This window comes from Spodoptera frugiperda, chromosome 25 (assembly GCF_023101765.2).
Source record: "Spodoptera frugiperda isolate SF20-4 chromosome 25, AGI-APGP_CSIRO_Sfru_2.0, whole genome shotgun sequence".
Lineage (NCBI taxonomy): Eukaryota > Metazoa > Arthropoda > Insecta > Lepidoptera > Noctuidae > Spodoptera > Spodoptera frugiperda.
Window position 1 is genome coordinate 14608669 of NC_064236.1, and position 27854 is coordinate 14636522.

Sequence of the window (27854 nt, forward strand, 5' to 3'; positions counted from 1 at the left end):
TATTTTTTTTTCTTAAAAGATTTTTTTATCATCAGGCCGTATCCTTTCTTTACTGAACATAGTACTCTCCATTGAGCTGGATCTTCAGTTCTTCGCATCCAGCCATTACCCTCCGCCCTGAGGAGGGCGCCCTGCTACGTTGCTACGCTGCGATGCCATTCATGTAGGACACAGCCAACCCAATGCTTACTAGTTCGCTGACAAATGTGAGGGCACACTGCCATTTCAGCTCGTTAATCCTAGACTTTTCGTTTTTTAATGTTTATTGTAGTGCTGATATAATGCTTTTTGTTTTGAGGGGGAAAATTATCCAATGAGCCTCAATAGCCCCTCAGGTAGTCGGCAGCTTAGCAATGTGTGATATGCTGGTGTCTCAAAAGCGACTATTGTGCCAAGTTCTATCGTGCTAATTTCCTTTTTACTTACAATGAGTTTTGGTGTGCCCGGTATAAGACGCTCGTCCTGTGTTACATGAGGTCCAAAATATATTTGGCATTAATTTGTGTACATAACTCTGCTTTCATTAATAGGTGTTACATTTACTATAGTTATAAGTAGAGGCAGATTGAATAAGTCACTATCCTTTTCTAGAGACGAGCTGAAGAGTGTGGCTGGACTTGCTGCGGAATGCCCATTGATGAGCCATCGAAGTACGACATATTTTCATGCATATTTTCATTGACTGTTAGAGTAAAAAGTTTTACTGTAAACTCTTTTCTTTTTTACTAAAAAAATGACATTAATGACTGTTTTTGTCATTGTTTGACGCAAAGAATGTGCTTGTTGGTTTGACGTATTGTCTAATGAAAACAATCCAAAATATTGATACACCTATTTATATAGTTCTCTCCAAACCAGTCATTAGGTTCCTGGAGTTATAAGTTTTATTTATACATAGTGTTTAGTTAATATGTCTTTCTTAGCGCTTGACAAATGGGCACGATTGTTCCGAATGATACGGCAGTCTGGGGGGATCTTTAAGGCCACGTATAAATTGTGGAGATTTGACACACTGAAAGTAAGTAATTCTTCAGATACTATCTGTTTTATACCGATGAATTGCGTTAGTTTTTAGAAGGTAAAATAAACCGTTCCATAACTTTCATAATGTCCAATAATGAACGGGGACGAGCTTATCCCTTAGCTAACCCTTAGCACGAATTTGCTTTACATTTAAAGTAATCGAAACGCGCTTTCGTTTCGATTACTACATTTCTATTTTTCTTATCAGCTTGTCAATGTTTTACTGCTGATGCTCAGTGAAGGCTGGTTCACACCATCCCCTCTCAGAGTGGGAATGAACATTGATTACAACAGTTGCATTAGAATTTTGAAACATAAGTTTTAAATTATTTAGGTACAAGACCAGTCCAGGATTTTACGTTGCTTTCCTACACCTGTATATCGGTTGTGCTTAAATGAACTTGTGAAGTACTTTTCATAGGATATGAGCAAACAGGAGAGTGGTCGCCTGGTGGCGTCGCCTATCGGCCACTACACCAGAGGCTAAAGTCCTCTTTCTGCTTTGCTGGCCTTTTATGGGGTAGATCAGAGTGCTTAGGTGCAGTTTATTTTACGTTAAAATGATCGTCACTACGTTCGGCGCATTGATTGACCGATTTAAACGCGGTGACATTTCAATCGCGTAAAAATAACTCGCACTCAGAACTCGGGACTGGAGACTGCTACGTGATAACTGTTCATAATTTCTGTCTCAACAGGAAGGCAAATACGTCGGTTGTGACTGCAATGGTAACAAATATTACACGAACTGTAACTACCCGATTGGACGAAGCCGCTGGGTTGAGTTCAACGATAATTACAAATGGGATTATGACGCGTCACAAGTAAGATGAATGATTTAAGTAAAACCTTACCTATATTCAATATTGTGTTAAATGTAAACATCTGATTTTCGCTAGTATAATCTCCAACCATGAGTGTTGGGAGCTAATCTAATACTATAAATACGTATCTTACTTCAAGTATAATTCCGTACTATTACTGAGAATTATAATAAAATAATTGAATTTTACTTACATTTTGTCCGATCTGGGGATTGAAATGCGATATATTCAGTCAGTAGTCATCTGGGTTGCACATGGTTGAAGTACTAAAGAGCTATGGAGTCAGGCTAACGAAAGCTGTCCACAGGTTAATTTCTAAACTTTTGATATGGCAATAATTTAGCACTGTCAAAACATGATTGGATAGGATAAAACTAGTATTAGTACTAGTAACGTTTAAAAGTTTTGTACATGGTTTAATGACCAGCATGCTTTCCTTGCATTTTATTCATTATAGTTTTGAATTGTATGACTGAGTATAATAACCAAATATTTTACAGTTTAGTTATTTTTATTATATTGTTATATAATTTAATATCTTCAGATGTAAGTGTGAAAACTCAGAAGAATTCTAGAAACTAACCTATAAGTGACATAAAGCTGTATTTTTAGGCGACGACGATTAGTTAATATGAATTCCATAAAATAAACTACCTAAGTAATATTTTTTTTATTCTACCTTTTCGATGCCAATATTATGTATATGCCAATAATATACCTAGTTATGTGAAAAGTCCTATACGGATACAAATCCAGACTACCTGACTGTTACTGAGAAGTTCCTGAAGGAAAAACCCAATAACACTTTGACCGACTCAAACTTAGGACTTCTTGCTGAGCAGTCACGCTAGCGATCACTAGACCAACGAGGCAGTGTAGGTAAATATGGCGTATTACCTATTAGTCTTAAATAATAAAAATATCAAGACCGTTTAAGCAGCCTATAGTCAGTATTAGCTGCTCTTGATTTTTTTAATTTGCCGCCTTTATTTTTTGCTCAGCTTTCGTCGGCCAGACTCTAAAGCTATTGCGTACGCAAACAGTGTGTATAATATGTACCTGATAACAAATCCGAGTTAGTTCTTTCAGTATTGCCATCTAGGCACTTCGTCGTTTAAAGTGCGTAGGTACCTAATCGAAGAGTTGCTTTGTAGCAATTATTTGAAGATAGATGCCACTATAAGCCTACACAAACGAGGATGAACTGAAATATGTAAACAAGTAGGCACTTCTGAATTTCTTAAAAGTAAAAATTGGAATAAGTTTTTTTTAAGGATTCCTACAAGTTCCTTCCTTTAAGTTAGTCGTGTAATTTACCCATGAACATTTGAAGTCTGAATAAATAATATTTGGTTGGGTTCGAATGTTTGCAACTGAAACTATTGAGTAAGAGTATACTGTCTTTTCTTCGAGGGGGGAAAGCCATCCAATGACAGATCCCTGAAATCTGTGATGTTTGTTGAGACTTATGTGCTACGTACGTTGTGAGTGGTTGTGCGAAGACTGCGTAGTTTTACCTTTGTCAGTGCTAGTGGTCCACCCCAGTGACTATCCGGAGCTGCGGACTACTTGACGGATTATTACCGGGGTCCGGTTCAAAGCAGGAGAAACGGGGTGGTTTTTAGTTAGTAAGAGTCTGATGTTTGACATTCTCTCTTTTGCACCCAAGGTGAGGCAAGTCATTGGATGCCCCCTCAAAAAATGCCACTGTTTTTGCCACTAAAATTCATCGTTCATATTATTAAATGGATAGCAATTTGAGCAACTTTATTTTATCCGCCTGTTACATCAACCACGTAATTTGAACAAATTGAAGATAATATTTGTAGAAATGACATAATTAGGTGCCTATTTATGTCTGTGGAAGTGAGAGCCACGTGGAAGCACGTGTAAGTAGTACTCGCCTACGCAGTAGGTACTATGCTTCAGCAGCAAATGTCGCTCGAGTGACTATAACATTTATTTCCTACTGGGAAATAGAATATTCATTTTATTTTCGCAATGCATTATTAATGTAATCGACGTATAAATATGATTTTTTTTATATGGATCATTCCCGCGTTGGAGAGCTGAGTTTCGATACAATACTGGCGAGAGCCTCGATAAAACCCCTAGCACGAGTAGGAACGGAGTGGTTTTTAGTTAGTAACAGTGACAGCCTTTCTCGTCTTACCTACCCAAGGCGGGAGAAATCATTCCCCTTAAAAAAACATAGGCTGACCACGCATTTGTAATTCCTGCCACGATCACATAATATCAAGTGATTCATTAAACTGCGTCTTGTAATTCGTTCGTCAAGCGCTGATATTACCGCAAACTCGGCTTAAGTTACGCGTCCACAGGCACATGCAACGGATTTTAATTTGTCTTGTATAGAAATTCATACAACTGCGTCGACAGATCCGCATCGTACGCACCGCATCATCAGCAATGCCTACATGTGATGCATACTGATGACGTCATACGGAATGCCTATGATGCGGACCTGCGGACGCTTACTTTTATGTAGATACTTAGATGAGGTCCATAGTCGAGCAATTAAATGTACGTCCATTTATAACTTACTAATAATATTGATTTTAGATAACGGCCGAGTGGTATGGTTGGTTGCACTATAAAACAGACAAACTGCCTTGTGAAGATTGTGCCAAGTACGAATTGAATTGCTATAGTACGGCCCATGTCTGGCTGCAACCATTCGCTGAGAATTTGACCGCGACTGAAGAAGCATATTATCCTTACAGTACAACCAGGCATCATATCAACGTGTGGGATGGTAATACTTTTAAATATTACTTCTTTTATTTCTTGAGTAGCTGGGCTGAAGTGCACTTTTAGGTGAACGCTACCACCAGTAATGTCATGAGCCCAATGGTCGTCCATCAGGGACATGTAAGTTTCGAAATCATAGACTCGATAACCTTTGCTCTTTTTTGGAATGTAATTTAAGACTAGTCTGCTTGTAACTTGTCAACTAACGACGTTGTTTTTTAACCTACCTCGTCAACTAAATACCAAAGAATAAAACTCTTTCGAATAAGAATAAAATTTCATATAGGTAATTCAACTTCAATAGGCATGATGACTGGGTCAAAAATCTATTATTACAACTTTTCAATACAATAAAATATTAAAAAATAATCACACTTTCACTTCATAAATTTGATGAACTATTTAATTTTCGTTCAAAATTTTTACAAATAAGTCTGCTATTTGACGTAAAAATCTGATGACGTCATAATAGAGGATTTCAATACAAAGATCATAGAAAATATCGTTTTTGACGCGTCGAAAAAAGTGCTAGTAGGAAACATGCTTATTCCTACGTTAACCGCCACGTCGATTTGGATACCGCTGGAAATAAATAGTTCATGGATTTTGTATGTAGTTTATTTTTAATTATTTATTTTCTAGCCCAACAGTCGCGACTAGACTCATTGATGTCAAACTTCTGAAAATATATTTTCGAGCTTGTCCTTGTGTCTAACTTAATTAAACTTTCTTTGACTTGAGATTGACCCCGGGTTTCACGTTCGGTACTTGCAGTTAGGACCTAATTGTAGAATGAGTGACACCTACCTCATATCTCCTCAATACATAATTATTCAACAATTACGTACCTTTAAACCTCCTTTAACTGCATGTGTGAATTCTATGTGTGAAAAAGTAGAAAAATATTAGGTTACGTAGGTGGGTCTACTTATCCAAAGCAAAAAAATTACTGAAACCTATTTAGTAAAATTATTCTGTTCGTTAATTGTATCACCCATTCAATATTTTATATAAAGAACAACAAAAATCCTAGGCGTAAACCAGAAAATGGAAAAGATTTGAAATCAAAACTGAATAGCTTTTGAAACGTGGATTGAGTTTTGAAATCGGCGATAAAAAATTGTATACATAGGTGAATGTTTTGATTCAGATGCTATCGGTAGAACAAAGAATCTGTTACAGTTAAATTGCAGTACCTATTTGCAGTAGTATACCGTGGCGCACAATGTCCTGGAACTAGGATCACAGAATACCTAAACGTGCAATTGATTTTGAATTTTAAAGGCTTTATTACCTATTGTTTATCTTGTTTTTAATTATTTGGGTGACTAAGATAGTATCTAGAGTTGTATGCTTACAAATGCTACAGACATCGTTGGTAATACAGGCGGAAACATATTTATGTTTCGTGTATAGGTAAAATTATAGTTAGAGATTAGATTAGATCCAAATTCTTGTACCGCTCTGACCCAAACAGGGGTCAGAGCGGTGGTGGTCACGGTATGTAAATATGTTTGTAGCTTTAGAATCAGAACAACTATTTTTAGATCACAAAAAGTAGATTAAAATATCTACTCCACGACACGTCCATCAGTCGGTTATTAAACTACAGCACCAATTTTGCTGAAGAGCCATTAATGTTCAATATTGTAACCCCGTATTGCGAGCGCATTAAACGTTTCACGAGAATTCTCTCCGTTAAGTGAATCGAAAGACTGTTGTTTACATTTTTCGAGCTTAACGGCTTGTTTTTTTCCCATTTCAGCCAATTTCAAAGTTCGTCGGTAACTAAAAGTAAGGAAATGTTTTAACTTTTATGCAGACGTATTTTAAATGGTTTTCAAAGTTTATTTTAGGTATATAATTTGTTTAAGGTAGTTTTCAAATGCAGGTTACTTTCAGTTCTAGTCTCATTTTAGTTGTAGTGACAACTGCCGCTGCCGCTGCTAATATTGTGAACTATTTTGTTTACCAACCTACCATTTTTTTGGTATTTTTGATTAATGACATGGAGAAATTAAGACAGAAAGTTGGGTAATGAAAAAATATTAGACACGTATTTTTTTTTGATTTGGCATTTACTTATAAGATAACTATGCTTAGATAAAACTAATCATAATTTAGGTTTGGGAGCTAATGTGTCATTTCTACGTATAAAATGTAACTAGAAGTGACGTCACGCGATATTTAAAACCAATATAGGAAAATAAGTACCTGTTTGTTTTTGCAAGAAAATAAAAAGTGCGTGTCTAATGTTTTAAAATAATCTACAAAATTAGTCATCTAGTCTATTATGCTCAATGTCCAACTACAGTCTTGTCTATAACGATGAATAAAAGTGATACAACTGCCAGTGACAAAGTTACGACATATTATTTTCATTTAGTTATGTTTATTTGAGGGCTAAAAAGAAATCAATGAGGTAGCCAAGTTCGTGGATAATACAGTTCACACACATTTCGTTAGGGAGCGCTCGCGGTGCTTTGAATGAAGAGGGGCCACGCGAACACTCGAAACTTGAATTCGCCGACGTTTTAAAGTGAAATATTAATGGTAGTATTAAATAAGAGTCTTCCGACTACTTTAATATATAGTTGGGTGGATTTTTTCCCATAAGTATCACAGGAGGCTAGTGAAGTGCACCTACATAAATGTTAGGAAGGATTGTATTTTTATATAAAAATATACTACATATTTATTTGGCATCCTATTAGAAATATGTATGGTATAGGTATAGATTAAATTAAATTGTCGTCTTAGGTACCAAGGTACTGAATTTCTATAAATACCTGCCTTCTACATTGAAACGGTCATAAAGATCGTATGATTTTACTCGACTGTTGGCAGCATACCTAGTACCTACTTACTTACTGTCTAATCTTTAAAAAAGCTAATGTAAGAAGTTTAATTTCTAGAAATGAATATCTGATATGTGTAGATTTATATATCTATATACGTCGGTAATTATATAAAATGTTGTAAATACAACGCTTCACATCTAAATGATTCGTTCTTACACTTTTGAAAAGACTTAAGAGTGGTAGTGTTCCTTAAAAATCACAGATGGCGCTGTGCGACCTTTATAATCCGTGCGTGCTTGTATTTTCTCTATTCTCCTTTATTTAAAGTGAAGGTATTTCACTAAATAAACTGTAATTATGTATGTAAAAATAATGTTATAATACGATTTTTGTATTGTTTCAGGATGTTCCTTATGCAATCGTGGGAAATAAAGCTCATTTTGTCTTTTATAATTACCTAGTTTCGTTTTATATCGGAAATTAATTATATTGTAACCGTTTTAGTGAAATGAGTTTTTATATAGAGGTCATTAATTTTATATTTCTTTCCGTAATTAAAATCATGGCATGGATTATTTAAATAGATTGTTTTTAATATATGGCCAATCTGCAAATGTAAGTACCTGAATAATAAATGTTTAGGTATTTGATTGGACATTAGAGAAAGAAGGTATTACTGTTTTAACAAATAGGTCGAATCTAGATTAGCTTTGATATTTTACTCTGAACTTTGCTGTCTACTTAGTACCTCAGTGAGCAGTACTCGTAATAAATTAATTGCGGCGAGTGGCCTTTGTAGCTCGGGAGCCACTTATTTTATGTTTTCATATTTCAAACAATGAATTTAATTCTGTTGATAGCTCTACTTCTGGGCAATTAAAACGCACGGATTTTACTCCGTCGTAAACGTGTAATATAAAACACTACTATAATTAACTTTCTTGCAGTACAGCTTTTCATTCTTCCCGCCAAGCATTTACTATAACAATATCATATGAATGAATTATAGAAAAAAAAGTGATCACCGTGAAACTATACAAACAATATGATAGAGCGTACTCGTAGCTATGTTTTTCGGTACAAATGATCGAGTGAATCATTGCAGGCATTTATTGCGCCCAAAGCTTTAAACAGTGGAAAAATTCGTAAACAGATTAAAAAAAATGTCTTGGAGTGGGAGGGGCGTAGATTGGGCGGGTCGTGTCCCTCCCTCTGTAGTAGGGCAAACTGCTTGAGTTAGTTGCGCATCGGCAGCGACATAGATCGCACGCATGTATCGCGAGTGAGTGCTGCAGTGTTGTGGGGCAAACGCCCATACATTCGAAAATAGCAAACGAAAAAATTGAACCCCAGATGGGAGTATACGAGGAGAGGGGGACGATGCACTGGGTACGGCACTCTCTTAATTTTTTTTTCCCAAACATTTGTTTATGTCACAAAACTTTTGTTCAAACTTTTATTCATTACTTTCTTTTTATTCAGACACCGTCATAAAATTTTTATTCAATTAATTACATGTACTACATTTTTATTAGTTTGAATTCTACTTTTTTTTCTTTACTTATACTGAAGTTTTTATTTAAACCTACATGCAGTGAGGTCTATAAAAGCTGTACAAAGTCTAATAAAAATATGAAGAATTATTCAATTTCGTGCTGGTGTACGGTTTAATTATTTTTAATTGAATGAACAATTTATTACGTGAAGTAATTGAAAAGAGATAAGCAAACTTATATATAATACTTGTATATAAACATATATATAAGTAGTTACAGGTATGTTACACTTGGGTTTTTTGTTATTGTATAAAAAGAGTTGCTTTAGGCGATAGTTTCTTGACACTTTACCAACTTTAATGGCCTCAAATTATATTCCTTTTATAAGTTGTATATAAAAATAAAATATAACAATAATAATTATGAATAATTCGAGAAAAATATAAAGCTGTTAGAGACAAAAATATTAAATCAGACAAATATTAAGACAATATGGAAGCATTTTAATAAATAAAATAAAAAAACATCAGTAACCCACCATTTCTTTTTATATTTTACCTTGAAAGCAAGAAGCTACGATAGAAAGCGATATGCTATACTTATTTTATGAGTGGATTGAAAAGAATATATAATTTAACGACTTTTAACCACACATGCGCACGCGCATGTCCAACTAAATTGCCCTTATACACGCTTTAAGCATTGCAATTGCAATATACAAGCTACTTTTTTTTGTAATTTTTATATTATTTAGTACATTATTATTTAGTCATATTTTATTTCTACATTATTTTTTAGTAAAGCTAAGAATATTGCGCTTGACCATTAAATAATATTAATTTATATACAAATATTTCATAGTTGATAATTTTTCATAGGTAATTGGAGGAGCGTGTCTCTGCGCGTGCATATCTTCTGGACATCTAACTAAAATAAAGATATATTATTAATAATACAAGATTTTAATAACAGAAATATTATATTGATTGAATAATAGGTATAGATTAACAATTAAGTATAAGAAGAAAAAATAATCATAAAAATCTATTCTTTACTTATTACAATTTGATTGTAAATATAAAACCTAGAATATAGTTTAGATAGGTAGGTATAGTTTACCTACCTACCTAAAATTAGGTAAAGCAATAATAGGATATTACTATAAAATATATAGGTAAAATTCAAATACGACTCCATTTTGAAATTAAATAAAAATATTGAATTGCGAGGCAAATATTTCTAATATTGACAATAAAAAAATATACCTATAAATTAAAAAGAAATATAATAATTTTAGTTAAAAAGTTAACTGTCTGCGCCGGCGCATGATAAGGCAACTAGCACCGCCCGCGCCGGCTATGACTGCTATGACTACTAAACATATTCTAGAATTCCAATTCCAATAACGAATTCCTATATTAATACTTATTGAAAAAAAAAAACACTGTATAAAGTAATGTAGGTACATAATAGGTATATTTTAAATAATAGTTACAGTCTACAGTCTCTTTCTTCTCTACCTTTCTCCCACATTATTATGGATCGACAAATGATATTACAGTAATATAAAAAATGTGAAAATTTGTTTGTTTGGATGTTTGTCCGTCATTCACGCTGAAACTACTGAACGGATTTTGATGAAATTTGGTGAAAAAGCAGGGTATGAGCTGACTTGGGTGATAGGATACTTTTGGTTCCATGGGAACGCGGGCGAAGTCGCTGGTAGAAGCTAGTATTTCATATTTCCCAATCAGATTATACTTATCTGATGAATAAAAATAATACGTGATACGGACTAGGAGGTTTTTGTCTAAAGACCGATTATATTATTCACGGAGGAAAATGGATATCTGAAAGTTTTGGTAGGTATAGAAGAAAAAAAGTTCAAAATTATTTCTCCAATAATTTTATCTGGCGTTGGAAAAAATATTGACCCTTTAAACTCTAACTACACCAAACATAACTGCGATCTAAAGAACCTAAAAATTTGCAAGCCCTAACAAAATGTTTGAGTAAAAATGTTGTGTAGGCCAATATTTCACTTGCAACATGCCACAAAGTAACAAACACGATACAAGTAGATGTGCTAGGTAGATATTTCTATTGTGCCTAGCTTGAAGTTCGCGGATAGAGTCAGTGTTAGAGGTTAGGTTATCTAGCTCATCGTTCGTCAGTCATAATACCCATAGTACAAACTGCCGATCGACATTGATAGATACCGGCTTTGCGTACCGAATGTTTTGCGTAAACTAAGTAGGTTGAAATATTTTGAGAAAGATTGTGTGTTTAACTTGTATTAGGTTTAAAAAGAAGGTGTATTCTTTTGTACTTAGTTTGAGTTTTTATAAATTACGATCTCCAATCTGTATGCCAAGCGTGGAGATTGTAATAATCTCGTGTCTTAAGCATTTAGAGGAGGCCTATAGTCCAGGTATGAACTGCTAAAGCAGAAGAAGATTTTCATAATTATGTTTAAAATACAGTATACTTACCGCCGCACTCAGTCATTTAATGGTTACTTAATCCGGTCCTTAGCAATTGTTGTCCGAACTAAATGTCGTTACTAAGGAATAGGCTAAGTAATAATTAAATGATTCAGTAAATCTGAAATCTTCAGTTTAATTCTCTTGTGTAACTACACAAGCATAAATATATATTAAATGTTCATAGAAATATAAAAAACAAACTTCTTTCATATATCTATGTAAATGTTACTTATAACGAGAAAAGAATAAAAATAGTCCTGAGACTTATAAAGTGCCTAGATCGTTACCCACTTTGAAAGAGTACCTCTTAAAGAAACCCTAAAAATGTAGTTTGTATGTCTTCACTTAACAGATAATTAAGTTTTAAAATATTCTATCTGAAATTAATGAACCACAAAAAATACCTCGCTTCGAATTAAATCTTCTAGGTCTTAAAACTAATGCTATTTATTTGTATGTAGTCACTTAGTATACAGGATAACATATTAATATAATTAAAATACATAGGTACCACATATTATTCCTGTTGGAATTTTTCTCTGCAAATCTGCGACAGTTAAAGTATTTTGAACACAAGTTACAAAATAAAATATTATAATTAGGTACACAAAAATTTACTAGGCTAATTCTCTGCTCCTAAGATTTATAAGATTACAATTTATTTAAAACCTAATCCCAGTATAGTACGCAACTATTTCTGCCCTGGTTTCTTTTAGTCCTACAAAGAAAGTTTTAAATAACAAAGAAACAATCGATCGGCTGTAGCACAAAGCCCTGCTAAGCCTCAGTACTTACACAAGTTGACATCTTATCTATTCTTAGTTCTGAATAAATATTTTAGTTTAAAGTTAAACAAAATATCGCCTACAACATTAAAACTCTGTGAATATCGCTAGTTCGAGGTTAAATTCACTTTTAATATTGTTAGATATATTTATATTTAAAATATAAGTTTCACAATACTGTTACATTATCAGCCTATAAGTGACCACTGCTAATGAAGGGCCTCTTCTTACACGGAGAAGGTTTGAGCATTAATCACCACGCTTGCTCAATGCGGGATGGCAATTTCAAACTTATAATTAGTTACTATAATCCCAGGTTTCCTCACTGTCAGTGGTGTCTAAATAATCTATGAAAGTACATATAACTCGAAAGAAGTCACATTGGTATTTGTCGTTGGAAGGTTTAGAAACCGCACTATCATGCATAAGAAGCGGACGTTTTAAATCTTCGGGCTACTACGACATTTAATTTATGCGGAATACTTATTTCCACGATTGTGGACTCTATAACTACTATACACATTAATACTTTTTTCAACATATTGATTGTATTCTGGCTTTTGAAAAACGGCAGTTCGCACTTGTTTGCAATTGCTACTCGACCTCTAGACCTAATATTATTTTGTGGCAAACAAAAACAATAATAGAAGTTTACTTATGAGAAATAACACATCGACAGCTATCAGAAAATACAGGCGGCCATTTTAAAAGGCTATGGATTACAGATTACATTAAGCTGCAAGTATTAATAAGGCCTATCTGATTAGTAATACAGTCTTAATTGCGAACTTAAAAGAAAGATGATAAGCACTAAGATTTTATTGAGAGAACCTAAGGATTTTGCCCACGATAGTTATGAATACCGTGATTAAATTTTTCTTTAATAAACACATTACTTGCATATAAAACTCAATTAGAATGTTTTAAAACCGTAACGTGATTAATCGTAGAATTATATAGATAGCCTACTATCGCGGTTAATTACAAAAGGAGTTAGTAGAGACCTAATAGGTCTAATTTTATTGAGGCATAATGATTAAAACATTTTTATGTTCCTTATTATGATTTATTTACTACGGGGCTTGTAGATTTGTGATATTAGTTTATTGACAGACATTAAAAATATAACTGATTAATTTTCTTTTCATCATACAGATTTAATACTTAACCCGACCCGGCAATAGAACCCGAGATTTGCTCGGCCGTCAGTCTGTTGTGCCGATGAGGAAGTCAGATTAAAAAAAAATATCATTATTTTTTAGTAAAGTAAATTCTAAAATAAATATAGTCTTATTGAAAACTACGGACTAGAATATAAAAATATTCTCGGAACATTTTTATCTTTGAAACGGCAATTGTTAGAATCATAGATAAAATGGAAAAAATCATATTTTAATAATGATGAATTTTTTACAGAACCTCAAAAAGCTATCTACTTGAATGTGAAAATAGAAAATGTTCTTTTTACTAAATATAAAGGTTAGCAAACGTATATACCTTTTTCCATGAAACGTGACTGAAACTGTAACTGAACATTAAATAGAGCAGCTTAGCATTCAACTCGATACTGAAATTATCACTGTAAATATGGAAGAATAAATTTAATGTTAAATTTTATTTCGAAATCTGAAACATGTTAAATGCAATTCATTTTCATTTCATAATGTAATTTGGTTTTTTCAGCCTTTAAGTAAAACGTCCGCGTTTCAGTTATTGGTTTTATATCTAGGTATATTTTAATAATATTATAGAAATAGTGTTTTTTTTGAGGGGGCATAATCATCCAATGACTTCTCTCGCATTGGGATAGACGTAGTGTAGTTAAGGTCTAATATATGAAAAATGCTGCAGAGGTATTGAACCGTATGGTCATAGAGTAATAGGAGAATAGAGTACAATTATTAGGTACCACTGTTACTCTTTACGTGGGTGCAGTCATAACCGATATAAAGATTTCTAACTTGAAGAACACCGGCTAGCGCCTCTCTGTTGAACATGCACCTTTTAGACTGCAATCTCCAATTCGTATGCCAAGCGTGGAGATTATGGTAAACCCTCTTATGTAGAGGAGGCCTATAGGATCGTTATTCGATATGTGAATACATGACAGATCAAGTCATACCATTATTAAATAAAATTATCACTTATAGGTTCCACTCGTTCGATCGCATTCTATCTTTAAAAATTCAAATACTAAAATCCGATGGTTTTAGTAAATACTAAGTCGTATACATAAAACAGTGAACAGATAAAATTATATTAATATAATAATGTTCATTGTACTTGGTTCTACAAGCGAAATGAAAATATTCTCTCTATAATAAAGTCTTATTGAAAATGACTTTTTTGTAATAAAATTGCACTTCGTAGGTGTAATTAAAATGGCTCCCGATTTTAATCCTCGCGCTTGTTTTGAGATAGACATTTTACATGTAATTAGTGGTCATAATACAAACATAGGTTATTTTGTACTAAATGTAGTTATCGTTCAACTCAATTCCGTACTGAATACTCGATGCATTTATGTTCGGGATTTATAACGCTACTAGCGATTGAACGCGGCGTTGTTCGCGTGATTTAAATACACTGCTATCTTATATTTTGAGGAATTAAAATTAATATAATCAGTTTATTAATTTTATCTTGATTATAATCTACTATTTAAACAAACATTATTTGGGTATTTTTAGCGATTTTAGCGAGGTTACGCTTGATCGACCAATCTATTGTCAGCGGCTTCACCCGCGTATTAGAAGAAAATAATTCTACAGGAACGTTATACATCGAAAAATTGTAGTTATTTATTAATTCAGACTACAATCAATTTCTGAGCTAAATTCCATTCCAATCCAATCAGCCGTTTTAGCGTGAATAAAAAAAATGAACATTCAGACTCTCACATTTTAACTTTAGTATGAGCTTTTGTAGACCGTGTGATGCTCTAATTGTGGTTCGCTTGCAGTCTAATTATTTACAACCTAATTAAAATCGAAATTGTGCTCATTTGATAGTCATTAGCAACAATATTCCTTTGTTAGATCCAGTTTTGCGGTGTGGGGCAGCGCTTAGTTGCAAACTATATAGTTGAAGTACACATACAATTAGTTGAACTAAATAGGAACTTAACATAGATGTTTTGGTTTAGTATATTATATAAACATTTTTGTAGTGTGGACTACGGTAGTCTGATGCTTTTTCATGTTGTTTTTATAAATAAAATATGCGATCAAAGTTGTGTTTTACACTTTTCTTGCCCCAGAGGCCGGTCCGTCGGAACTTTAAAAACTCTTATACCTATTAAAACTGAAGAAAATTATAAAGTTTGAAGATTTTTTTTACTATTTTGTTTTTGTTTTATCGTCAATAATTAAAATTATTTTATATAATTAAACAATAGTGTGAGTAACTACCTAAATAAAATTAAGTAATTAATTTGTGAATACGATAATAATAATTTAGGAATTTTATTACATATTTTTATTTTATATACCTTTTCCTTTAAAGCCGTTATTTATACTCGTATAGGTATGTAAACATCTAGACGCGTAAAGTTCGTTATTTCAATTATTTATAGAACCTTTAGTTCAATGAGGAAAATGTTATGTTATTAATAATTACATATTGACTTTTATGATACGAAATACGTTAGAAACAAATAAATTTATCCTCCGATATGATTCTAATTCATGAACAATGTACGCAAATTAGTATTTGGTGACTCGATACTTGTGTTATGTCCTTATGTTTTTACTGCTATTGGTTTGATATGGCGTACGAGAATATTTACGGTAAATATGTGTATTGTAACCGCATTTCTTACATTAGATTGCTTTGAGTATTTGCAGTTTTGTCAACGAATAAATTTAATATGGTGTCGAGGAAAGAAAGACTTTATTTTAATAAAATGTGTTGGGACACAGTTTTTGTATAAGCCTACTTTTTATGTGATACGCCTGTAAATGAACATATAGATCATCTAAGTAAGTAAAAGTACGCAATGGTTGTAGCAAAATAAATTACATTTTAATGTAAGTATCTACAATTTATACCTAAAGGAAGTTAAACTAAAACCAGACTAAGAAAGTTCTGTTCTGTAAAAGTATGAAACAAAAAAACATTGTATAAATTTAAAACATATTCTTATTGAGGTTCCGATGGTCTCTTTTTTACATTACTGTAGTCGGGTACGGTCGGTATCCAAATATTAAATGATTCTTTAGCATTTTAGACTACATAAGAATTATTACAAAAGAAGGTTACATAAGACCCGTAGTATGAAACACAATGTGTTTCATTAACACTGGCCCCTTCAACTCAAATCAATACAAATCGATCACTCTACACTGTCAATGTATCTGTATAGATAAAGGGAGTTAAAAGTATGTTCCGACTCAATTTTTTTAGGAATTTGGGAAGTCATTACTAAGCGCTAAATACCCATTAAAACTAAACAAAATAACAAGTTATGCGCAGTACGTAATATAATCAATATTTGTATTGCATAATGTGGTCAGACAATACCCGGCCTAGCTCTAAATCTTTGCGATAACTGAGATATGACCTCACCTTACTGAACTACTTGACCTATAGATTATCAACGTCTAGACGTGCAAAAATCATTCATACGAACTAAACAAAGTCTTTTCGTAGAATTAATCAATAGATGGAGTAGTTTTTCTCTGTATGATGTGAATTTTTTCAAACACATGGGTATCCATCCCATGACGTACCTATTTGGTGTTGCTTTTCAGTGTAAATACGGTCTTGTAAAAGAAAACTGTTTTCTAACTTGTGTATAAAAAGTAATAGAATATAGTCATTTTATGAACTTCGCTATTTATAACTCAAGATCGGCTGCTCTTTTCCAAATATGTTTAGCAGAATAACTATTGAGACTACGAAACAGACATTGACAATAATTTCAAAGAAAATTTCATTAAAATATTTAACATAATACACAGAAAGACTTTACGAAATTCGCCTAACAGTATTTAATACTAAACATTATTCCTTAATTGTACTGACGACCCCAAGACGGGGAAGCTTCACAGTCTTGTAGATACAGTAGGTATATTTGTATCTATGTGGCTTTAAGGCCGAGCCTTCTCGAGGAGGGAGGGGAGTGAAAAGATCTTTGGGATTTAGTGAAAGGGATGGGTTGCTACCCCCTAGCGTAATAACGTGCTAGTAAAAATAAACTGCAACGGATCAAGGAAGGTTGCCCAGCCAGCACTTGGGACATAATGTACTAATAAAGGAGGTTCTTAGACGGTCGTAAGCTAATATTTCTTAACGGTATGGTTCATTTTGTGGGCAAGAGATTGGCGCATCCTTACGTAATGAGGCTTATTGCTCCATGAACAGACACCGCCCAAATTCTAATTTCTGTTCGTAATAGATTTTCAACCTTAGTATTTAGAGATAAAAATTAAAATGTATTGATGGTTAAGGGTAGCTTGATGTGATAGAGTCTATATCAGAGTGAAAAATGTACGCAGTTCGCTTTTACCGTCCTCTATCTATCAATATATTTAATAATTTGGCCGGGTTCGAGTTTTATTGAAAGCGCAGGCATGGCTGCAGGGTTATTATATTTGCAAGCATTTGTTCGATGCGAAACGAGATGGAGCCACTAGTGCTGGAAGTAAAGCGTTTACAAATATTTCGTGTTTGTGTTATAATATAATATTTTGTACAGCTGATAGGTGTGTCCTATCAACTAAATGAATTATGACTTTTAGCAACGTCTTTATATCGTGGGGTAGGCAGATATCTCTTTCAAACTATATACAACTATTAAAATCCTTAGATTTTCCCAAGGAGCTTTCCATAGTTCATAATAACAACGAAGGATTATAAAGTAGATGGTTAACAAAACTACATAATTAAGATAACATAACATTTTAATACGTAACAAACTAACATATTCTCCCGACTTAAGCTTAGCTCTTAAAATAAACATTACTACAATATATTACGACCTTTATAAGTCGGTTAATTACGCTTCTACAAAGTTAAAGGGGTGGGAGTGGGGGAGCCCCTTTTTCGGGTGGTCGGAGAAGGGCGTTTCCGATTTCTGGGCCTTCGGTTCAAGGGCTCCAGTTTAAGTTCAGCAATACTTACAAGTTATTTTACAACTAAGTTATTTTTAGCTTTCATTATATAAATTCTTAAAATTCTTCATAATAAAATTCTTCTTCATCGATCTGTTTATTTACAGCGATTGTGTTTGTTTTGAATATTAACATTGATTTTAGCGTTTAATTTTAATGTCCTATATAGGTAATATTATGCTTCTTATTCTTTAATGTGGAAGAAATGAACTTAAATTATACATATTAGTGACTCTTTTCTATACTGATTTAGTCTTAGTCATAGACTCACAAAAGTAGGTATAATACAAATGAATACTAATTTATTTAGTCACACTGAAGCTCATCATTTTATACAAGAACAGGATGAAAAGACTATAAAGTAGATAGTATACATAGTTATATTATAATCATACTATTTTTAACTGCAATTTTAATATTAAATAGACACCAGCAAAATAACATGCAACTGTTATTTTTATAATTCGCTATTTATATGAATTAGCCGCTAGGAAACTATTTTTTGATGGTCGGTCGTTTGTTTTATGAATAATGATCTACTTATAGTTCTGTTTGCACGTGGTTGTGGACTGTTTGCCTAGATACATACGTAATTAATATGTATATCAAGCGATATTGCAACTTAGTAAATACATATAATGTTGTAACAAAATGGTGCCAAAACCAGGGTCTACACACAAAGATACTCATAAATTATGTAATTCCTAAACTTAGGACCTTTAGTTCAACAGTCACATTTGCGGTCAGTCAACCAACGATGTAGTTTAAAAATCAGAAAATAATCACAAATGTTGCCTGAAACAGGTGTTTCTTTAGAATAGCTGTTATAGTCAAGCTTCTTAATATTGCAATGGAAACGATTGTATATCTATAATACAAAAATAGGTCGGGTTTTCCTTCCTGACGTTATAACTCCAGAACGCACGAACCGAATTCCACGGTTTTGCATTCGTAAAAAGGTCTTGGGCTCCGTGAGGTTTGTAGCAAAGAAAATTCAGGATTCAAAAGAAAAGCAGTAAAACAGGGAAAATCATTGGTGGCGAAACGGAGTTCGCTGGGTTTGCTAGTAAATGTATAAAATAGAATGTCTACAGCATTAATATTAACGATAGAGTATATCTCATTTGTAGGAGGCCTGTCTCCCTCATAGTGAGGGGTCTGCTTAGTACATTGTATATATAAGGGGTCGACGCCTCGTTGTGGGCGGTAAGTGTGAGCTTAGGAGTGTTCTATCCACTTCTAATGCTCATAAATAAACTTTATATAACGTTATTCGCGTAAAATTTAGAAACCTGCTCTTATTTCTCGATGCTGTAGGAATATTAGGATACAAAAAAATATATTTGAAAAGTAAGGTTTCCAATGGCGATAGAATTTTTTCAAATCGGTTTAGTATATTCGGAGTTCTTGTAATGTATATAGACAATCACAATCATTACTCTATCTAATATTGGTAGTGGTTTCCTACATAGCAGTTTATACACTATGCAGCCATTTTTCTTCCTAGGCTCAGGGAATTCTTTATTTTTTTCATCAACAAATTGTTATTCAACTGCCGCGACACAGAAAAAAACATAGCATATATGTGCACAAAAGTTTTAGTGAAAAAATTAAAAGGAACCATAATAAATTAGATTATATACATGTAGGTATGTTATTTTTTCAAATGGCAACAGTTCTTAATGTTGTGATAACATCGAAGCAGGTTTTTATAAGTGTCGACTGGCCAAATGATGCCATGTCGACCAGGTGATATAAATACGTTATTTCTATGTTGAAATATTGCTTTATATATGTCATAAAATTCTTAACCTATATATCAGGTGAATACACCTGATAATAACCAATAGGTTATGATATTTTTATTTATCGTTATTTTAGTTTGAAATATTCGCAGTCTAAGAATCTAAGAAAACGAACAGTGTCTTGCTGTTGTTGCCTGTTAAGTTTCTAGTAGATGTTGGACTATCCGAGCAACACGGTAACATTACGTAACTATATGTAACGTATGTAGCTTATAGCGCTCGTTTGTTTTTTTATTTTGTCAAATGTAGCTGACCGTCGTACTGTTGATATTATTGTCAATTTTAGCTTAATTATAATTATGTTGATGGTACTTTATTTGTTGTAAGTTAGACAGTGTCTGTTCCATAGCCAACGATCTAAGGTCTTAGTGCCAACTTAATTCCTTGAATATATGCAAACATTCAGATATCTTAGAATTCAATATTTATACATATTTGAATATAATACGAACATTGTTTTATCTCGGGCCTTGAATTCCTAAGACTCAGCCCGAGCTTGTGGGCGATGTACCTACACTGATGTACCTAAACTTACGGTTTATTTACTGTTCGTTAGTACAATCAATTTTTTCCTAAGAAAATTAATAAATTAAAGATATAATGACGTTTATAACGTAGCTGTAGTTTGATCAATTGATCCGATATTGCAGTCACCCACGACAAAGTTTTACGTTTGTTACGCAAAAAAATACCTTTATATCACCTATATAATATATAATGGAAAACAAAAACATTTTCCTAACGTTCTTTAAAGGGGGATTAATCGCATTAATTAGTGAAGGAGATATCTCTTTTTCTGTTTGATAACAATTGATTAATTCTAGTTTAACAAGCCTTATTAAGATGTTACGTTTAGGGGGAATTTAATGATGGTTTTGCTACCGGAGGAAAACATAATCCGTGTTTCAGACGCAAAGTAGGGTTAAGTCGGGTTCAGACGCAGCTACGGGGTACAAAAAACTTTTATTACGGCAGCCATTATTATTTAGGATTGTTCCTCGGATTTATTAAACAACGGAATTGGTGTATTAATTCTTTTTCTTTTTGTTAATTGAGCGCTTTTTTCTAAGCGATTTTGAGAGTGCTGTGTTGTTATTTATAATTTGTTGTACAAAAAGTATTGTGTGTAACTTGTAGATATAAACAACTGTATTGAAAATGCACCGTGAAATTAGTTGTATTACAAATGTTAAAATGGTCTTCGAAAGTTCGTGTACAAAAGACTATTGTTAGTAGAATACGTAATGCTACGGAGATACAGCTCGAGTAAAGAGGGGCGTTTTGAAGAATCGACCTCCCCAAGACTGAATTTGTCATTTAAGAATTTTATTGTTGTTTCAGCAACAAAGTGAGAGATATCTAACGTCGGCGTACGAGGGGGGCGGCGACTTGTCCCCTGTCGCGCCCGCGACGTCCCCTGGCTCACCGCGTGACTGCACTTCGTGTCGGAAGAGGGAACCCCCGGACGAAACGCCCCAACCTCCCCCTGAAGACGCTTGTGCCGGCTGCGGCGGCCGTATCACCGACAGATACTACCTTCTGGCACTAGAGCGCCGCTGGCATACTCCCTGCCTCAAATGCTGCGAGTGTAAAATGCCCCTTGACTCAGAACAACGGTGCTACGCCAGAGACAGCAACATATTCTGCAAAAATGATTATTTCAGGTAAGTTCCTCTTTTTACCGAACCGAACCGCAGACCTTTTTTGTAGTAGGTAATACAGCGCCAATCGAGTCTAGAAAGCTTAATGTCAAATTAGGGAAAGTTACAATTTCACAATTTTAGAATCACCTCGAGCATGAAAATGACGCGAAAAATACTAGAACATAACGTTTTTAAAATAATTTATTCATAAAGTTTTCCCCGGCGCCGCTCCAGTGAAATAATATTATAAAATTAACTAACTACACTTGACTTAATTACATTTTGAAATCCTCGAGGGCAATTTCGCTCTCATAAAATCTTAAATAAAACCTACCGACGTTCTAAAGTTATGATCAAAAGAAACATTTATGGAAACAACACGTGTAACTGTCATTTGTATAAAATTTATGTTCGTTACGTTAATTTAGTGTACATTGAGTGTGCGACAACTATAGCGCTCTCTCTGCTTGTTATTGAAACGACAATGCACCTCGTACATTGCGATAATTATGAGCGTCGTAATTATATCAACGCTTTGAGCGTTCGCATCGTGAGTGGTATTTAAAATATATGAATGGAGTTCTGGTTGCGGGCTGAGAACGTACGTTGTTCGTGTTTTAACTGCAAATATTGGATTGGATAGTACCTTCTTCAATAATAAAAATAATTACACTACTTGGGAATTGGAACGAATGATGACTGAGCACGGCAAGAGATTGTTATTTTCGAGAGATACGAGATGATTGTTTATTATTTGAAGACGAATAATTATCCATCCTTTTTAATTACGATTTGTTCAAACGACATTCAGTACACTCTTGATCTTTTTAATATCGTAGCGTACTGTGGTTGCTGTACCCATTGAACAAACGTGTGAGCTGGTTATATACACATCATTTAATGGTGTTTATTTAAAAAGATAATATTCAGCAAAACATCTTAAGAAAGTTGTGGAAAGAGGAACATGGCCAAGATCTATAAGGAAAACATAAGAAAAAATAAAATGAAAATAGTATCAAGAAAACTCCTACTTAAATGGTAAAATCGTGGGCGGGAAGCCAGACACACTGAGTCAAGGATATTGGGTTATTCATACTACGAGCAAAATAAAGGTTGCATTTCAACAAGATTCAAAGTACAATGCCAACGTTGGATACAGGTAAAATATTTGTATAGTAAAATCTAATGCAACCGTTCTTTTAGGTGCACTTATTTTATGTGACATCAACTTTTTCAGAAGTAACAAAGTTTATATGCCACCAGGTTTATATGGTAAGCGATCACCGTAGCTAACTGAACTGCAATACCTTAGACATCATAAGTGCTTTGTCGACTATACATTTTAAAATCATTCTTTTGTGACAACCCTTTTGCCATAAATAGGACACAATTTTAGCTCCTGTACTAAATTTAGTATTCAAGTAATAAATAACTTGAAATTACAGAAATACGTAAACAAATCTTAACAATATTTAACATTCGACTATAAAATAGTCTCATGTTTTTACTTTGAAACAAGATCATGTACAATCTAATGAATCACGAGATTGTTCTCTCACATTTACAGCTTGTGTATGATTTTCCGAGAAACTTGATATAGTAATTAAACGCTCTCCTGGTGTTTCTGGAAGTATTGAACGGTAGGCTTATACGACTTCTATAATAACCGCGATTTTAATAATATTATATTACACACTACTGGACTATCAGTCTCCTTAACCTGACATTTACTTCCTAAAGACCTTTGCTGTAATCTTCACGTCTAGCAGGCGGGTTGGAGATCGCAGTTTAAAGGATCAGGTTTATAAGAAAGCGCTGCTGCCAAAGTCAGTCAAATATGTTATTCCTCCGTTGACTCCTACGATACCCATAGAAGGACTAGGGGTATTATATATCATAAACTATTATTATTTATTATTATTTAACCGGACCACTCCAAACAAAATCTTTTATTGTATGATATCTTTCATACTTTTAGATATTATTAAAAAGACAAAAATAAAGATAATTCTTATGTTATTTCATAAAATTATCTAAGCGTCGTCGGCTAAGATTGGTTATCATTTCGATTCTAGTTTAGAGTTAAGTTATGAATTTGTTGTAGGTTGAGGTATACAGTGTATGTAAAGCGATTAATGCTTTAAGAGAGTTTGTGTCGTAAAATTGTTTTGGATGCAGTTCAGTCGCTTATTTCTGAAAAATTATGATTGTGTAGGAGAATTAAATTTAGTAATGCTTCAAACTCATTTTGCGATTAAATTCATTTTGAAGCAATCTTCAAGATCCAATGATTAGACATAAAAAATCTTCATAGGTACCATTCCAAACAGTTGCATATTATATAATCTGCTTTTAAACTCTAATCACTAATAACTCCTGCTTCATCTACCGCTATCACTGTGGCCCACGGCCCAACTTCAATTAACATATTTATCGAGTCTTATATTCGTTACTTACCAGATTGAATTCCGGAGGTGTCGAAATACATTATGTATTTTAATTATTTCCCCTTCAATATTTATTATTTATCGAATGTCGGTTGGGAAAGTGCTAAACAACACTGATTTACACACTATAATATTGTTTAATACATTTGCAACTAACGAATGGGGTGATTTAGTAATATTAAACTTATTGCGAATTCTGGTCAGTTAGGAATTCCAATAACATTTTATCCGATTATCTAAGACAAGACTTATCTGGAGTACATTTAGCCCTTGATATGCGTGCGTGGGAGTCAATAGTTACACACTAGACAATAAGTCAAAAGTAGTGTTAAATAAACTCTTACCTCCGTAGTCATATCAAATGGTTACTTAACCCAGACCTTAGAAATTGTTTTCAATACAAAATCCTTACTAAGAAATACTTAGTTTAAGTAAGAAACTACTTAAAAATCCAGTAGCTTACCCTGAAACTACTCCACTAATAATATAATAACTTTATTCAAATGAATATGAAAAATTTTAATCTCCTTGAGGTTTTTAGATAATTTTCTGGTCTAAAGGCTTAGATCTTATCTTTAGATTAAGAAAGAGTTTAATAGTGTTCCTGCCGAATACTGAGTATAATTTGTGGCAGTTTACATAATTAAATTAGCACACATTGTTTTATTTTTAATACATATTTAACTTATTTACATTCTTAGTTATATAGGTGCCCTTGAACTTGAACTGGTTCCTAGATCTTACTTAACTGGTTATGAGTTTGGTTTTTTTATGAAATAGGTAGCAAACGAGCAGACGAGTCACTTGATGGTAAGCGATCAGCGCCGCCCATGGACTAACACCAGAGGAGTCACAGGCGTCGTTACGTTGCCGGCCTTTTAAAAAGGAGTATTCTCTTTTCTTGAAGGTTTGAAGGTCGTATCGGTTCAGAAATATCGCCGACGACAGCTCATTCTACAGTTGTCCTGTGTTTCCACAGGAAGTTGTTATTTATAAATGGCTCTTTTTCCTGAAATTGCTATTACAAACGTATTTTCTAAAGTCAATTAAAATATGTTTCCCATTTTCCGTCCTTTTCTTTTGCTGAGACCGAATGCGGGACAATATCCCCATAAGTAGTACCTACCTAGTAACTGACAACTAGCTTCCCCTTTGCAATATTTTGAGCCCTATTTGGCACATTTGTATGGACGTTCCTTGCCGGGATGTCCGTGATCTGTGTCTTCTAAGTAAAAGTCGAAATGGATATCGGTTCTATTGCGTGGTAGTAAGAACGATTTTTCCTAATGATTGTGACTAACATTCCTACTAGCAGTTTTTTAAGGTTGGTTTTAGTAGATGTTCTTTATTTACTACTTATTATTCTTTGTAAGGTAGGTAAGAAGATTCATAGTAATGAATTTCTGTTTCTTTAAATACTTTTGCTATGTAAAATTGAATCTCTTTTTTATATATTATATAGTAGGTTTTTAATACCAAATAAAGATAAAATCTCCAGTGTGTGTATACATTCATCAAATTATGTTTTGAGAAATATTCTAAAGAAAATCTTTTGTAACTTCAATCCTAAATTCTAAAGCTCAATGAAATTTGGTATGTAGGCCAGGCTTGAACTATAAAAGAGATATATACGTAGGATAGCATACAGGTTTACCCGTGGGTTGTAGAATGGACTGAGGCTAAATAAATCCCATTCTCCTCCATTTAGCAGGACTGAGGTGCCATATAAAAGTCTATAAGCTAAAACGCAGGCCATTCATCAGTTTCGAATGAACTACAGCTTATAGAGGCTCATAAAGAGTATTCATACTAACACCATTAAACTGCGCCTAGTGTGGGCTCACTACAACTGGCGATGCGATGTGCACAATTGTCTTTGGACCTCTCAAAGGCAAGTTCTTTTGTTGCCTATAGAATACGTAGATTTTGTTGGGCATTAAATAATAGTAGTGAATTTCTTTCTAGGTTTTTAGACAGTATTTTTGATGTAGTTAAATGTGCAAAGATTAATGATTGTAGATACAATTATAATTCTTGTGTCAATTATCAATTATCATAAAATTTTATATTCGAAATGTCTCAAGAAAGTTTAAAATGGGACCTAAATGTAATAAAATTTAAAGTACATTTAGCTTTATCTATGTACATGACATTATCTATCTCACCCACAAAATGGCATGACACAGAAGTTTCGTCCACAATCTACCCCACACTAACTGTACAGTACTTTCTAACATTTTTGACATATTTCTTCGCCCAGTGAGTCAGTGGTCGGTAGCGTTAGCGTCCCGTCACGTGTACATCACCTACGACTCCCTATCAGATGTACGTTTTACATCGTACGTCCTACGGGCTCCACAAGTCACCTCGCGTTATCTGGCCGTTTACTTAGAACACGTACCGTCGATCTCGGCGGGATGTCTATGTGGTACATATTGTAGGATGTAGCGGACAGCGGGTGGGATTTTATCGCTCCTTGGATTTTAATGTGAAGTTTTTACTTTGCTGAATTTTGTGTTGTGGAGCTAACTGTAAAAATCTTGAAAAAAAATTCGCTTTGGATTTTGTAAGACTAAAAACAATTTTATACGAAATATCAATAAACAAGTCAAGTTTAAATTTAAAAAATAACATCTACAATTAAAAACGCATTTTTCTTAATATTACATGTTATATACCTACATACAAAATTGTAAGTACTTCTGTTTTTAATGGTTTAAGTAACATCGTTGTACATAGTACAAGCCCTTGACTTAGTATTACAGTAATTCACAATCTGTGTGGGACGATAATTTAGTTTCCAAATCGGTATGGGAAAACTGCTTTGATTCTCACGGTACATTGTATACTTAACGTGCAGTTGCTACCACATTTAACGAACCTTTATGGTGTTTGTTTCAAAACTAGACGATTTTAAGAAATGCATATTATTTAGTACGAAAGAAGAAAAATCTGTGATAAAAAATAGTAAAAGATTTGAAAAAAATCACAAAAAATTATAAAAAAATAGGTAGAATTATAATATATGTAATATTTATTATGTGCAACTTACATAGACATCCAACTGATAAAATCGCTTCCCGCTTCCAGTTCAACCCTTGTACTGCCACCAAACCCGATATTAGCCGACTCTATTTTAAAAATTCTTAATATATTCGCTTTTAACTATTCAAATTGTCGTCAATAATTCAAGAGGTCGTACCCGCGTGACGTCATTGTACACGTCATAAAGTTCGGGAATTATTGCATTCTGGCTTGTAACTGATACTTTGTTACTTCCAACGATGACTAGATTATGACATATTATTACGATATAATAAAGTTATTCTATCAGATACAGTGAGCATTTACATAAATAAACTATTGAGAAAGAATGTAAATTTTTGTTGTTCAAGTTCAAGTCAATAGGCTTCTGTTCTTGTTCGTTCGTAGCTTTTGGACTACTGTTGATAGTTATTAGAATTTATTGTTTAGGGAAGTGTTTTTTCTTACTTTTATAAAGGTGTAGATCGTCACATAGTGGGGAATGCTTGCTTGTACGAATGGGTCGTGGTATGAAGCTGAAAAAGATGTATCTATGTTGCAGCTTTGACCACATTCATTAATAGCTTTATACGTTTAGTCTTTGAAGGTAAAATGTATAGTAGGTATGCGTCTTG

The 27854-nt window shown here is 33.5% G+C and overlaps 3 protein-coding genes across 5 annotated transcripts in view; all 3 read left to right on the forward strand.

Moving 5' to 3' along the window:
• The window catches only part of LOC118261946 (inositol polyphosphate-4-phosphatase type I A), a 40746-nt gene extending 40049 nt beyond the window's left edge, over window positions 1–697 (forward strand). The window contains exon 20 of one of the 2 annotated variants that reach the window (XM_050703948.1): window positions 592–697. In XM_050703948.1, the coding sequence (XP_050559905.1) occupies window positions 592–682 (91 nt within the window). In that variant the 3' untranslated portion in view covers window positions 683–697. Of the gene's footprint in view, window positions 1–35; window positions 278–591 lie in introns of those variants that run through there. The other variant, XM_035573007.2, reaches the window with a different exon arrangement.
• Window positions 698–766: 69 nt separating this feature from the next.
• On the forward strand, window positions 767–8001 carry LOC118261955 (probable NADH dehydrogenase [ubiquinone] 1 alpha subcomplex subunit 12). Its single transcript, XM_035573032.2, has 4 exons — window positions 767–1018; window positions 1722–1847; window positions 4431–4623; window positions 7824–8001. Exons 1-4 carry the CDS (start codon window positions 911–913, stop codon window positions 7850–7852), a joined length of 456 nt encoding a protein of 151 aa, XP_035428925.1. The 5' UTR covers window positions 767–910; the 3' UTR covers window positions 7853–8001.
• A 641-nt stretch (window positions 8002–8642) lies between these two features.
• Window positions 8643–27854, forward strand: part of LOC118270869 (protein apterous) — a 103646-nt gene continuing 84434 nt past the window's right edge. For both annotated transcript variants that reach the window (XM_035586767.2, XM_035586689.2), the window contains exons 1-2: window positions 8643–8809; window positions 21447–21769. In XM_035586767.2, the coding sequence (XP_035442660.2) occupies window positions 8774–8809; window positions 21447–21769 (359 nt within the window). In that variant the 5' untranslated portion in view covers window positions 8643–8773. The remainder of the gene's footprint in view (window positions 8810–21446; window positions 21770–27854) is intronic.

What these genes read in the sequence shown, in the direction of transcription:
- LOC118261955 (XM_035573032.2), top strand. Translation starts at nt 911, where the DNA reads ATGTCTTTCTTAGCGCTTGACAAATGGGCACGATTGTTCCGAATGATA. An exon ending in GGGATTATGACGCGTCACAA is followed by an intron (nt 1,848 to 4,430) that starts GTAAGATGAATG and finishes TATTGATTTTAG; the next exon opens with ATAACGGCCGAGTGGTATGG. An exon ending in TCATATCAACGTGTGGGATG is followed by an intron (nt 4,624 to 7,823) that starts GTAATACTTTTA and finishes GTATTGTTTCAG; the next exon opens with GATGTTCCTTATGCAATCGT.